Here is a 15795-nt window from a genome sequence, read left to right on the forward strand (position 1 = left end):
TAATGGGGATTTTTAAAACTTTTATTTATTTTAATGTTTGTTTATTTATTTTTTAAATGTTTATTGATTTTTGAGAGAGAGAGAGACAGAGACAGAGAGGGAGAGACAGAGAGAGAGGGAGAGAGAGAGAGAGAGAGACAGAGAGAGAGAGAGAGAGAGAGAGAGAAGGGCAGAGAAAGAGGGAGACACAGAATCCAAAGCAGGCTCCAGGCACTGAGCTGTCAGCACAGGGCCCAATGGCAGGGGGCAGGGAAAGCTCAAACTCAGGAGACGAGATCATGACCTGAGCTGAAGTCAGGCAGTTAACCGACTGAGCTGCCCAGGTGTCCCAAAGGGAACTTATTAAATGAATTGTGGATGCTCACTTCCTTCATCACCTCCTGGAAACTACTCTCTGCAGTCAGGTTTCCATCTCCGCCCACTGAGACATCTCTGGCCAGTCTCCCCTGATCACCGCCCTGCATCCCCAGTGCTCTTTCTCTGGGCAGTCCTCCTCTCCTCTGGCAGCTTTTGGCTGAAGGTCACTTTACCTTTGGAAACACTTTCTTCTCTTGGTCTCTAGGCTACTGAACCCTTCTAGATTTCTCTCTATGTTGAGAGCTCTTCCTTCCTTCCTTTTTTTTTTTTTTTAAAGGTTTATTTATTTAGAGAAAGCATGAGCCAGGAGGGGCAGAGAGAGAGTAAGAGAGAGAATCCCAAGCAGGCTCTGCACTGTCAGCATGGAACCCCACCTGGGCTCAAACTCATGAACCGTGAGACCGTGACTTGAGCTGAAGTCAAGAATCTCACCCTTAACCGACGTAGCCACCATGCACTCCGAGGACTATTCCTTCCTTATCTCATCTTTCTGAACCTCTAAATGTTGGTGCCCCCCTCCCACCAGCTTCTATCCACAACCACATTTCTTTTTCACGCTCACTGTCTACAACAGAAGTTCTCAGTTTGTTGCTCTCAGAAGCATTTGATACTCTTAAAATTACTGAGGAACCCGGAGAGATTTTCTTTATGTGAGTTATACCTCTCAATATTTATATGTTAGAAATTAAAACTTAGAAATTTAAAAGAATGTTTAATTAATTCGTTTAAAATAATAATAACAAACCCATTACCTGTTAACATAAGTAACATTTTTTTCTGAAAAATATATATTTTCCAGTCCTTCCTCCAATTAGTGAGATAAAGGGCATCGTTGTACACTTTTGCAAATTTCTTTACTGTCTGACTTAAGACAGCCTGGGTTCTCATCTCTGCTTCTGCATTAAATCTGTTGTGATATGTTGTTTTGATGGAATTATGTGAAGAAAATCTCATCTTCAACATACATGTAGTTGGAAAAGGGAGAAACATTTTAATATCTTTTAAAAAAGTTTATTTATATTTAATTTGAGAGAGAAAAAGAGAGAGAGCATAAGTGTGTGCACATGTGTATGTGCATGGGAGAGGAGTAGAGAGAGAAGGGGACAGAAGGTCTGAAGCGGGCTCCATGCTGACATCAGAGAGCCTGATGGCTGGACTTTAACTCAGGAACTGCAAGATTGTGACCTGAGCCAAAGTCAGACCCTTAACTGACTGAGCTGCCCAGGGACCTCTACTTTTTTAGATAAAGCATGGACAGCCTCCTTTGATTCTATGCCAAAACTTGACACATTGTATTTTTTTAAAGGATTGATTAGTCATCATGTGGAATCTGAAATTATATCAACGAGCATTTTACACCACATCACACTAAAATGCATTGGTCTATTTTGCACTTTGAATAGATCTTTTACCTATGCGTGGTTTTATATATGATCTACTGGTCATTTAGAAAATATTGGCTCACAGAATTATGTGGATATTTTAAATGTTGATACATTTTATGATATAATATTGAAAAATCATACATGTTGCTAGCACTACATATCAGAAAAGTTTTGAGTATTAGGAACCTGTCAAGTTCATAGTAGAAAATACAAGTTTTCAAAAATTCAAATTTTTCTTTGAAAGCTCAAAATTTATAATTAGCAATCAATACTGTCAGTTGTTTTCCTTGAAGGGCCTTTATTTCAGATACAGTATCTACCACATATCCAATCTGAATAACTATAATTTATTTTCTAGTTCTTTTCAATAAAACCAGTGTTCCATGAAAAATTGATTAATTCAGCTCTCAACTCCCTCACAAAAGTGCTTTTTCTTAAGAAAACCATCATATTTTTGTTATGCAGCACAAACGCTTTATGCATACCTCCCATTTCATACGATGAAATTATTAAAAAATCATGGACATACTTGAATAAAATTAATTTTTCTGCTAAATAGGGAAACTTTTCAGGGGAAGCTGTCCCCTACCCTCTGCCTCGTTTCTAAAATCAGGCTGTATAAAGGGGAAGACCACAGTGACTACAAACATAGTTTGGCGCCACTGCTTTGATTCATGCTCACATGTCAACAGTTTCACTCACCCACCATCGCTTTTGCGCCATCAGTGCAAAAGGCAAATACTGTTTTGGTCTTGTTGTGAAAATAATTTTTCCCTGTGGATCCCCCAAGAGATCTGAGAGACCCACCTCCCAGCAGTCCACAGGCCACACTTGGAGAATCTCTGATGTAGACTGCGTTTCACTCCAATCAGCCTCACCTAACTTCAAATGACCACCTCTCTGGCTAATTATTTATTTTGCAAAGTATAATTATAAGATGGCTAATCATTTGCACTTACATCACATGTAATTTTTGAATAATGGATTTAATAAGGTTATTAAGCCCATTAGTGTTTAGTACTTACATGTCTTTTTTTAAAACATGAAATTAGGTTAGCAAATCTTAACTGCAAATCCCTTCTCTCCAATTTTCTGTTTTTAACACCCCAAGTGACTTGGTTGGGAATTATACACTGCTTTTCAAAATTGTCCTCTCATATAAAGTCTATTGGGTTGGAGAGAATAGATAACCTTTAACACTCAGATTCTAGGACACCTCTCATCAAATATGTGTGTTTCAATGTCCTTGAATAGCATTACTGTGCCACTTTTCACTGTAGCTTTGTCTATTTATTTCTAAGCGTGTACTGTGTTTCTGGCCCCAAATCTAATCCAGGGGCAGAGGGAGCAACATTTGTTCTACAAAATTCCATGTGGTTTGCACCCACTTATGTTGACCTACTGATCTCACTCTTCTCTCTCCAGCTTGATATGGTAACTTCAGTAATTGCTTTTGGTTCCTTTGGTTTTCTGATTGCTGCCTTGTGTTTCCTCCCTCTGCCCTCCAGCTTTAAAGGACTTCCCCACCATGTAGCCCTGGCCTGCAGAACTCTACTGACTGGACCATCTCATGGACCACTTCCGGAAGAGGATTTGGGCACCAGAAATGCTCAGGCCAGATGTGGGTGAGTTCAGGAGGTTATGTTCGTTAAGAGTTTGGAGTTATTGGTTTCTCTTTCTGACTTTTGCTTGGAGGAAATAATACCCATAAAGGACAATTATGGAGTGCCACTTAACCCAATAGCTGGTCAAGAACTCAGTATCACACAGTGCAGGGCTTATGATGCAGGGGCTCAAACTTAAAGGCACAGCAACCCTGGCCCTAGAGAAACATGGTTCTTAGAAAGTTTCACGCTTTGACCCATGAAATTAGCCAGGTCTTATATGAAGGCATAACCGGTGAAGGGGTGGAGAAAAGCATATTTGGTAGAGAGAAGCGTGAGCATGTTTTTCCAACAGCTTCCTCCAATGCTTCTAAACCAAACAGCATCAGGAGGTAAGATGTGAACTTCAATAACACGTTGACCTAAAGCCACTAAGCTTGAATACTGGGGCAAACTTCAGAGATCGCTAGGTGCAACTCAACTTCCACACATACATGAGGTCTGGGACTGCTGTATGTTCCACTGAAGGCCATAGAGAACCAGAACCCTTGTACCTGTAAAGGTGGTCTTCCTCCTACTCCACCACACCAACTCGCAGGGCTCTGGAATGTTAGCTACTGCTTAACTAGAAGTCCTTCCTTCCTGAATTTTGGTATTGTTTCCCATACTTCCATATGTGTTACTGGGACTTGTGTTCTTTAACTTAAATAGAATTTTTCTCTTACATTAATTGCTTTTGAACATGGTCTGAACATGAAGTACTATTTTTAATTTAAAAAAATACCCTTTTATTCTCACTTATAATTATATCCCCCCCCCCCCCCCCGCTAATGTTGGCTATTGTTGGGCTCTCAGCTCCCATGCTACCAGCTTCAGAGGGTGGGTTTTTGTTTTGTTTTTTGTCTTTGAACCACTCGATTACTTTCAGAATCACACTGGGAAAACGAAATAAAACACATGGTTTTAAACGATACTGCTTTTTGAATTTTCTCGAGCCTAAGAGTCAAGAGAACAGATTTTTGTTAAAGTCGAATCAACTGAAGGATGTAAAGATTTGTGAAAGTAAGACGTTGTGTTTGTCTTTTAATGCATGCATATAAATTTCAATTAGTTACATTAACCTCATAACAAAGATATCACATTTTGAGGGAGAAGGGTATGTTGGAAAAAGAAAAGGAAAGCAACCATTTTCTCTCCCAAACTGCATCTTTTTGCTTTCTTTTTTTCTTTTTTAAGTTTATCTCTTTATTTTGAGAGAGACAAAGACAATGGAAACAGGAGAGGGGCAGAGAGAGACAGCCAGCCAGTGCAGAGTCAGATGTGGGCTCAAGCTCACAAAACCATGAGATCATGACCCGAGCTGAAACCAAGAGTTGGACGCTCAACCGAGCCACCCAGGCACCATGCATCTTTTTGCTTTCAAAGGTGCCTTTTCTAAAGAACACTGTTAATACACAAAGCATGAAGCCGATCACAGATAATTGGAAGCACTATCTACAGACCCAGTTGAACAGAGAAATCCATAAATTCTATCCCGTGTTGATAAGCATTTGGACTCAGAAGGACATTTGCTCAAAATGCTCATGGAAGCTACCCACATGGCTCACAAATGTTGCTTTCTGGGTCAATATTCTTTTCATTCCCCTGATTCCAGCAGAATACACTAATCTCTCTAATATTTTTTACACACTTTATAAATCTTTGTTCTTTTGAGGAGATTGGCCTGGCCTAGACTATCTGCAGTATATAATTTGCATGAGATTATAGAGATGGTTTAACAGGACCTACTGCAGGGTGGGATGTCTTGAAAGGTGACACACAGGACTATCATGCTGCTATGTGTCTGCTTAATGGCAGAATCCACTGCAACTCAGATTTCAGACAAAGAATTTCCTTTTCTGTCAAAAGGAACTGAACATACTTCCCCCCATTATAGCTGGTGGCAAAGAACATAGGTACAGTGCACGCAAACAGGTGGTGAGAAGAGCACTTGGAGAGAGACAACTAGAGAGCCTGGGGCCCCACAAACACATAGAGAGAAAACCCTTGTAGGGTATGTGACCCGACAGACCCCAGCTATACGGTGCACCTCCTTAGAAACACAACAGATAAGGACCATACTCAGAGTCAATGATGAGTAAGTTGCAGAAGCAGACTGAGGGTTTATAAATGGCAACACAGAGCCCAATACAAGAAGGTGCTAAGTCAGCACCAACTAGCTCAAGATAGGGATGACTTTCACCTCACACACACCTAGACAGTCACTTCCTTTGTGATATGGTGTTAGAATGTCTCTGCACAGCCCTTATAAGGATTATAAGCCACGAGCGTCTGAAGATTGGCGACCCTCCTCTCCCTTTCTCCCCACTGCCTTTCTCCTACAGAGATCTGTCTGCAGCTGGACTCTGATAGTGTATGTGGCTATGGGACTGGAGGGCTAGTGGGGTTCCACACTGAGAAGGGAGCAAACCCCTAGTCTGAGGACAGAAGAGACACAGAAGGGAAGAAGGACCTTGGCTCCCACTGTCACCCTCTCACTAAAATCTAAAAACAACTGAACAGCCTGCTTGGGAGAAGGAGTTATTTTGGGGCAGAGTTTTTGGGGAAATTAGATGTAGGAGATGTGGGGTAACTGTTGGTGAGTGTGAGCTATAAGTGGAAGAGATGAGGAAACAAGTTTTTGCTTCAACTGGGCCCTGCTGAGTGGACTCTACTTTCATTCTTTGGATGCCTCCAAGGAAAATTTAAACTACTTGGCAATTGTTTTAAACATCAGACTGGTATTTCCTCACTGGCAAACGTGAAGCTTTAGGTCAAAAGGTGGCTGAATTTTATAGGGTTCAATGTAAAGTTAAACTTCCATGAAAAGTATAATAAACTATATCCATTTCTCATTCATAATATCTTCCTTTGTTGTTGTCATAAAGGTCTTAATTTAGAAAAATCTCGAGGTGTTTTTGTACTGGATTGGTGGAGGCCGGTTAAATTTTATTTTCTCGATTTCAGTGTTGTCAGTGAGGAGATAAACAACAGTCTTTCTTCCAGAAAGCTGCTTCAGCTTGGCTATCTCTGGATGTGTTCCAGTGACAAAACCAATAGCAAGTGCAGCTGGAGAGGCTGAGGCTGGTGCTCAGGGGTCCCCAGACTGCCGGGAGTATGGAGCCCCTAGTAAGGGAGCCCCTGATCGACCTCTGAAACAATGCATGCCACGTCTCCCCATGGAGAGGGCTTCTTTGATTCTTAGTCATTTCTCCATCCCAGAGCTATGCTCTCAAAGCGACAAAGACTACAGGGAGCAACATTCCTGCGGGTAGAATGAAAAAAAAAAAAGGAAGCATAAATTCTGGGCATTGGGGACCAGGAGGACCCCTGCTCACCAAATCACTCTCTGGTAAAATGATGACAGATCCCCCCATATTAATGTGGGGCCCTGGCCAAGTTTCTTAACCGGTCTGTGTAACCCTTAATGCCACCTCCCTCACAAAGAGATGAAATGAGAAAAATCTCTACATGACACTCAGGGTAGTGCTCTGCATACAGTGAATGTCTCGTGAAGGTTACTTCTTACTCTCCCTATCACTGAACTGTTAGCATTGTTTTTCACGTGATTAAACTTGAAAATGCATCCCCTCTGCTTTCCCTATGTATACAGATGATCCCTCCATGATTATGAATGCCCTTTCCTGATGGTTGGTTACTATTTCCTGTTTCTTCTCTACCTTGTTCATTACACCAATCTTGTCAATCTTTTAGGGTTTGGGCCCCTGGCCTAACACTCCAAACGGAAGAGGCTGTTGATTAATTCTATAAATTATTTTTTCAATGAATCCGTAGCTCTGTGTTGAGGGTTGTCTTTTGGTGCATCTTTCTTATATTATCATTATTTGTACATTTGTCTAATCTGTGCTACTTGATTGTAATTGGCTATAGAGACAGGTCAAATGCTATTTACCTTTAAAACATCTATAGCATATATTCCTGATTAGGTAGTAAGTATTTAATAAGCATTCTTAGATGAATGGGTGAAGATAATAAGGTAATAAATGAATAAATTATTTATGATATGTAATGTTCTCCATTAAATAAAAAAAAATGGCATGCTAACCTATTAAAAGGCTGTTGCCAGGCTCTGAGTCAACTCCCAGTCATGCACAGCAGATTGGGTTTGTGTGTCACTCAGATTGGCCATACATTGTGTCTACCTTCAAATCCAGAGAATTGAAGCGAAGGTGATTCCAGGACCATGAGACTTACCTATTAATTTTAGCCATTACCTTTATAAACATTAATTTCTGAGAGTAAATAATCAAGTAACTTCCCTGTCCCTTGAATGAGAAAAATTCAGTGATGTGTTTATGTCTTATCCATTAGAGACCAACTCTAGAGCCTCTACAATGAGAAAATTCCCTCCTTGCGAGCACTGATAAAATTTAATTTGTATTACATCCTCCTGCATAGTGGACTGTATGTCAGTGGTGGGTTTCTTGTACATTACTCATGTTCTAGAAGCAATTCATAATAATTCTCATTTCAACATCTTGGGAGCAAGACCTATCTTTTGTTCTTTCCTGCCACAGATATGTTGAAATGTTTAACGGTACTCAAACATACATACCCACTAAAGGAGTCCAGAAACCCAGTAGTACCAGAGATTTGGGGCCAGTTGAGCTCATTGGTAAGAGCTGTTGGTAAATTGATGAAGGATTTCTAAAGAAAAAATAAAGTGGTGATTATAAAAACGGTCATTTGTTTTCCACAACTAGTAAGATTATCCATTGCCTAAGTGTCATTTTTTGTCTTTCTCACTCTCTTTTTCTTAATCTTTCTTTAAGGGGCTTTGGTATATAAAGCATGTGCCTCTCTATCATCAGAGACTTCACAAAGATCAGCATCACTCATGAACTGGCTTCCATTCAGCTTCTGTGAAAGACGAGAAACGCATGGCAGCTTATTACTCATCCCTCATTTGAAAAGGATGCTTCAGTAGATGGGTAAACTTTCCACTCTTAAATTTTGCTGAGATTTTCTCCATATTTATTTTAGATATTCAGGAAATCAACTGCCTGAACAATAATAATACCCAAGCCCCCCACAAAAATGACTTCCCTGAGTTTAAAGCTATGCCCTCAGTTAATAAGATAGTGTCTCCTGGCCTCCTCAGGAGTCTCAAGCACCTTTGAGAATCTAATTTTGATTTCTTTCCTCACAAAGATGCACATATATTTAACATGACCCCTTGCCTCTCTTGCAGTCTCCAGTTCAAGAACTCCTGACACAGTGTTGACAAAACCAGGATTCATTTGAACCATGTTTCTATGGTTTGTGCAAAATCACAGAGGAAAAATGTTGCCAGCTATGTCCCCTTATAATTCCTTTTATAAATGCCCTCTGGGATAAACCTTTACTCTGGTCTAATTGCTAGAAAAAGCTTATCTAGACTGATATGTTCAGAATAGGGTTGCCAAATTTAGCAAATAAAAATAGAGGATGCCTAGTTAAATTTGAGTTTCAATACACAAAATGTATGAGGTGCCTGGGTGGCATAGTCAGTTAAGCATCTGACTTCGGTTCAGTTCACGATCTCGTTCTTCGTGGTTCTGGGCCCTGTGTAGGGCTCTGTGCTGACAGCTCAGAGCTTGGAGCCTGCTTTGAATTCTGTGTCTCCCTCTCTCCCTCTCTGCCATTCCCCTGCTCTTTCTCTTCAAAAACAGACTTAAAAAAACACAGAATGTGGTGTCTACATACAATGGAATGTTATTCAGCCTTTAAGAAGAAGGAGATTCTGACATGCTACAACATGGGTGAAACTTAAGGACATTACACTAAGTGAAATAAACCAGTTTCATAAAAAGATAAATACAGTATAATTCCACTTATAGAAGGTATTTAGAGCTGCCAAATTCATAGACAAAGAAAGTAGAAAGGTGGTTGCCAGGGGCTAGGAGTGGATATGGAGTGAGGAGCTGCTGGTTCATGGGTATAGCGTTATAGTTTTGCAAGATGAAAAAGTGCTGGAAACTGGTTAGACAGCAATGTAATATACTTAACACTATTGAGCTATACACTTAAAGGTCGCTAAGATGGTAAATTTTATGCTTTCAGTATTTTAGCACGATTTTTAAAAATGAATATACAGAAGACCAAATGTCAGGTAAACAAAGAATAATTTTTGGCATAAGTGTGTCCTGTGCAACGTTTGGAACATATTTATACTTAAAAGGTTGTTTGTTGTGCATCTGAAGTTCACATTTAAACGGGTGTCCTGTATTTTACCAGGGAATCCTAGTTTGGATACATACTCTGAAAGCCAATGTCCCCTTTTTGCCCTGGCTGACAGGGAGCCTCGATGCCTGGCTGCAGGAAGCAGTTTATTTCAAGTACATAGTGGCATCTCTTCCATGTGCCCTTGGGCTTCTTAACATTGAAAACCTATGCCTCCTTTGGATAAATATGAAAACCTGGAGTTCTCCTTTAATGCTTATTTTAAAGTGAAAAATAAACTAAGGATAATGTCTAAAGGCAAATCCTATCAAAGCAATTGTAGCACAGAATACAACTTTTCAAATTGCATGTGGCCCTTCCCCTGCTTGCTTCCTTCCTTATGATGATCCTTATCCTGTTTCCTAAAGAGAACCTAAATGTGAAGAGTATGAGGGAAGGAAAAGCCACACTTCTCTCTCATTAACTACTTGAAAATGTATCATTATTGTTTTTTCTGATTACAAAGTAACACGTATTTGTTATAGAATTCAAATATATAATGATTTACAATATAGAAATGAAAGTCTCTCATCACTTCCCCTCAAGAGATAACCATTGCGAAGTAACCACTGTTAACACTTTGTGAGCTACATATCTATATCTGTCTATATCTATATCTGTATCTATATGTGTATCTGTACCCATACCTGTATCCTTATCTACATCTATATCTGTATCTATATCTATATCCACGTCCATATCCATATCTATGTCATCTATATCTATATCTATCTATAGACAAACATTATATATGTGTTCAGAATAAGGTTGCCAGTGGTTATGAATCTACCATCATTCTTTAAACTTGGAAAAACTCAAAACTCAAGTAATCTTCCTAGTGTCAGAGTGTGATGGTTCCTACCATCATATAGAGAACGAGTACTCAAAACAAAATAAAATTTATATTTCTCAACTGTGGACTGTAATGGGTTGAATTGTGTCCTGCAAAAAGAAATGAGGAAGGCCTATCCCTCAACACTTCAGAACGTGATCTTATTTGTAATAGGCCATTGCAGATGCAATTAGTTAAGGTGACGTCATACTGAAATAGGATGCATCCTTAATGCACTATGACTGGGCTCTTTACAAGAAGAGGAAGAAGAGACACAGAGACACAGGGGCAAGACCATGTAATGATGGAGTTAGAAACTGAAGTCAAAGAACAAGTCAAGGAACACCAAGGATCGCCAGTGGTCACCGGAAGCTAGAAGAGAAGCATGGAACAGATTTTTTCTCAGATCTGTTAGAAGGAAACATCCTGCTGACATCTTGATCACAGATTTTCAGCCTCCAGAGCTGTGTGAACAATTTTTTTAGGCCGGTATTGTGATTCTTTGTGGCAGTCGTCCCAGGAGACTATGGCCTGGTCTGAACTGGACAATTTGCTTGTAGTTCTTATCATTTTTATTCAGCGGTCCAAGATATGAACCTGCTAGTATGTTCATTTGTTTCTCAAAATAAGTCATGTAACAAACAAATAAGTTTGCGTATAGCAGTTGTCCCGTGGCACCTTGCGTGTTTTCCACGACTCTGTGGGCTTTCTCCTTCCACATGTCAATCCCAAAGGCCCCATCCTTATTCTTACCCCAAGTGTGACTTCCAGAACAGTGGGGGCTGGGAGTGAAAGAGAGGTGACCAGGAAGGATGGCTTCTTTGGATTAACTATGTTAATTAACAACAAAATAATGCAATAGTATTAATAATTATAATAATTATGTATTAATTAAATAATAATAATGTATCAATTATGATTTATCTCCATCAAAGGAGCAGAAACAAGGTGATGGAAAGGAGGCTTCTGATGAGTCTTGGAGCACCATGCAGCGGTTCCAGTGACGGGCACTTTGTCACCCCTTAGGAGGAGGCACCTGCCACTTTCTGCTCAAAACTCCACCATGATTGTGAGTCAGATACTCTCTGTTTTGGTTTCTGTTCCTCCCGCCACTATAAATCAAATGTCTTCTCTGTTTTTTTTAAATCTTATTTTCCCCTAAGTCTTTCTGTTTACAATGTGTGTTTGCTGTAGGATTTGAGAATATTCAATTTTTCCAGAGAAGACAAGAAAAGTAAACAGAATGGATGAAACTCATACGATGTATTCGGTGGAGATAGTGAATAAGCAAGTGGCTTGTGAGATGTAGACAGAATTCATGAGTGGTTTAAGCAAGTTAGTAGCCTGTAGAGCGTATTGAGAGTTAAAAGAATGATATGACACTGCCTGATACCATTCTCGCTCTCCTTTTTCTCAGTCGTCTGCATCATGACAACCCCAGATTTGCGGAACTGGGCAGAGAACTAGTCTGATTTGGGGTGGGCCTCCTCTCTCTTTCACAGGGAGTTGGACTGGAACTCTGCTGGCAGGGAGGTGTGCCTGATGCTCTTTGCAGCCTTGAGCAGTAACGGAGGGGATGGCAGTTCTGAAGCGTGCCAGCCAAGTAGGGAAATGCTTTCCTCTAAAATGCAGAAGCTCTACTTCTGTGTCTGGCTCTACAAAGACAGTGAAACTCCACGGTTTGGATATGACACATTGGAAATTGGAAATAGTCTATCCAGCTTCATTCTGAGTCAGGGGTGGGTGATAAAGTGTTTATCTTCCCAGTGGGGGAAGAGTAGATGGTGAGGGAGAGTTAGGGCAGAGGAGAAAATGGCCAGCAGCCTCATCTCGCATAGTGTGGTCTCTCAATTCAGTCTCTCTGGATCAATCTCTTCAGATCTCAAATACCTGGGAGAGACCTGGACTTCTTGCTGCTCTTGAAAAAAGCCCCAAACAGTCCTGGAATCATCCCCACCAGGATTTAAGCTGGAGCAGATGGCACCTGATGCTGAATCACAGCAGGGTCCGGGTGGGTTTGTATCTCACAGATGAAGTCCTGGAAAGCCCAGGAAGATCAGCTGCATAGGTTTGTCCTGGTCACTCGATTAACTTCGAAATAACACACCTTTCTGTTTTCCTGGTTAAATGTTTCAGACTTCATTTATGGTGTTATGGCGAAGTTTTACCATCCCCGGCTGTGCAAAGCCAGGAGCTTTACCTTGGTGTCAGTTTTGGTACCTCCGATGGCTGTAGAATATCACTCTCCTTACTCTAACAGGAATGTTGGGAGGAGAGAAAGGACAGTGAGGGGAGCAGCTTGACAAATAGAAGCCCCACACTGTGTCAGCAATCATGTTTGGACCGATCACATAGTGTCCCCTTCCAAGTGGATCATTCCAGGTTTAAGAAGAGTGAAGTTCATTGCCAGATAATAGAAAAGACTTGAGCAGACAAATGGGAAGCTTCAACGTACTTTTTCTTCCTTAGTAAAGTTGGTAGATAAAAATGAGAAGTAATGGCCATTAATAGTGAAGGTTTTATAGACCCTAGCAAAAAGAGAATGTTTAAGTCATATCACATTAAACACTAAAAGCCTTATTCACGCAACATTATATCCAAGGTATTTCAGGCATTTAAGGCAGGAAAGATGCAAATTAAGATCTCCCTCATCAACTCCTGAACATTTGTGTTCTCAGGAAACTTGTCTTAAATGTACCTTAAATGTACATATGTAGAAAGATTTAATATTTACCAAGAAAGATTTTCCAAATTTGTAAAGAGCATCAGGAACTCAATGAGTGCCAAGTCAACTACTGCATTGCTTCAGATTTTCTTCTGATTTTACCAGTGATGCAAAATGTTTTTGTCACAGTTGACATGTATATACCATTTTTGTGTAATATCTTAACATTACTCTGTGTGTGTGTTTGTGTGTGTGTGTGTTTCCATGAATTGAGAAAGCCCACTGGTTCTCATTTTTAATGCATATTCAGTAAATGTAAAACTTTGGATTTGGGAATATTTTAAGCCCAACTTGAACAAGCAACTTACATTTGGGTTTCTTAAAACCATCTTAAGTGACAGAAAGAGAACAATGGCATCAACCACAAGTTTATCTGGCTCTGCCAATCTTCCAATGATAAAGGGAATAGTCTTGTTGCCTTTATTTCACTGTTGCCATTTGAGCCCTTTCTATCCAACAATGCCATGGACAACTTATACAGTGTATTCCCTTCTCTAGTACTGTTAACTGGGTTAGACCTAGGTTGTTTGTTTTCAAATAATACAAAGTCCCTTGGAGGAATCTGCAGCTAACTTCTGTTGGAAAAAGATATGAAAAATATCACCAGTTAAATAAGTTTTTTAAAAATGTATTTATCAGGAACTAAACTCTTAAAGCAGACAGATTTTGTTGTTTCACTCAAAGAGAAAAATAGCTCTTGGGTTGGTCTTTTGATAATGAAGCAAGAATCTCAAGGCCTGGGAATCAGAGATTGCTATCTGTTTTGGTTTTGGACAGTCTTCCTGCTTTATGCCTCATTCCCTGCCCCCCCCCCCACCCACTTAAAAATTTTTTTAAATTTATTTAAGTTCAAGTTAGTTAACATACTGTGTAATCTTGGCTTCAGGAGTAGAACCCAGTGAGTTATCTCTTACGTATGACACCCAGTGTTCATCCAACAAGTGTCCTCCTTAATGTCCATCACCCACTTAGCCCATCCCCCCAGCCACCTCCCCTCCAGCAACCCCCAGTTTGTTCTCTGTATTCAAGAGTCTGTTATGGTTTGCCTTCCACTCGGTTTTTCTCATTTTCCCTTCCCTTCCCTTATGTTCATCTGTTGTATTTCTACATCTTTCAGTCCCACGGGCCCACTCATGACCTCCTGTCTTTTCAAGCCACTGCCTAGGACTCAGTCTTATTACCCACCTTCCTTCCTTGTATCCCCCACCACGACCTCAGTGAGTTTCCTTATAGGAATATTGAGTCATGAAACTCCAAGGGCCCTTCTTGTTCCTCGCACAAACTTTCTTGCTCTGGTCCCTTTCCTTTAGGTTTTCATATGTGAATAAATCCTATAAATGAATGTATATTTATTCATGATGCTTGAATGTGCTGTTTCCCGGGTAAGTTTGCATTTTTAGGCCAGAGTAGGGACAGGACTAATAATGAATTCCCCTGATGTGCCAGGCACCGAGACAGGAAACTTACACACACTGTTTAACTTCATCGAACAACTCTGTGAGGCAGGGGTTAGTCTTCTTTCCTTCCTCTCTCCCTTCTGCAAACAGGTTTTGAGCAACTACCATGTATCAGATGCTGGATACCTCGTCTTAGAAAAGGATCAAGCATCCAGGCCTCAGACAAATGGCAGTAAGTTAAATGAGCATGCCTCTACCTCCTTGGAGATACTAGAAAAAGTCCCTTTTATGGTGGCACCTCTTGTCACTGGTCCTGGACCACAGAGGACTCTGTATTTTCTGTGCAGAAACTGAGCCATAGTTGTTAAAAATGAGGCTTCCTGGGTGTCTACGGAGGGGATGGTCTCTCAGATACTACTTTGGGTAAAAGTTTCAGATATCTACAGATAAACCAAGAGCGGCTGCCATGTTTTCCTCTCTGTTTCTCTTATATGGAAACCAAGCATAACTTATGAAGAATACAGAATGAATATTTTGGGGATACATATTGAAATGACATGTGACCCTACACAGACAGACACCTACAGACACACCCACTCACACATTCCCAGGGTCTGTTCTGTCCTCACATCTGTTGACAGACACAGAGAACAACTGTGTGGGCTGGCAGATGAAGTTCTGGGTGTGCGGGGAAAGTATATTTCATCCGGTTTATGCCTCTGCAATCTCAGACTTTTCTCAGTCAGCCAGCATCATTCACATAAGCTAATACTTTGATACAGACAATTTCAAGAATGTAATTTACCTATGAGTTTGATTCATAAACCTTAGAATCCTGTATGCAGTGAAATGCATCTCCTATTGAGGTCCTGGTGGCCCTATAATTCATTAAGGATAGAGAGAGAGAGGGAGAGGGAGAGGGAGAGGAGAGAAGCACATCAAATGCCAGCCTGTGCTAGGCACTCTGTTTACCACTGTGCCAGGCAGTCATTAAGTTCCTCCTTTGTGGAACTCACAATCTAGAAAATAACATTTCCCAGATGGGTACCTGGAAGACTTTCTTTAACTCTTCTATATCTCAGTTTCTTTGTCTATACAACGGTCTAAAAACAGCACCTATCTCATCGGGTGGTTGAGAGGATTAGAAAAGACAATCCATGCATGAAGTTCAGAATTACAAGTGTTCAATGAATGTGAGCTGTTAGTGGTAGTGATAGGGACGTCCAGACTGACA

General features: G+C 40.5%; 1 protein-coding gene across 3 annotated transcripts in view; it reads right to left on the bottom strand.

Moving 5' to 3' along the window:
• Positions 1-15795, bottom strand: part of AOAH (acyloxyacyl hydrolase) — a 168920-nt gene that overhangs the window by 60172 nt on the left and 92953 nt on the right. For all 3 annotated transcript variants that reach the window (XM_039239154.1, XM_039239156.1, XM_039239155.1), the window contains exon 12: positions 7962-8053. In XM_039239154.1, coding sequence (XP_039095085.1) covers positions 7962-8053 — 92 coding nt within the window. The remainder of the gene's footprint in view (positions 1-7961; positions 8054-15795) is intronic.

This window comes from Hyaena hyaena, unplaced genomic scaffold (genome assembly GCF_003009895.1).
Source record: "Hyaena hyaena isolate Hyena2069 unplaced genomic scaffold, ASM300989v1 scaffold_153, whole genome shotgun sequence".
Lineage (NCBI taxonomy): Eukaryota > Metazoa > Chordata > Mammalia > Carnivora > Hyaenidae > Hyaena > Hyaena hyaena.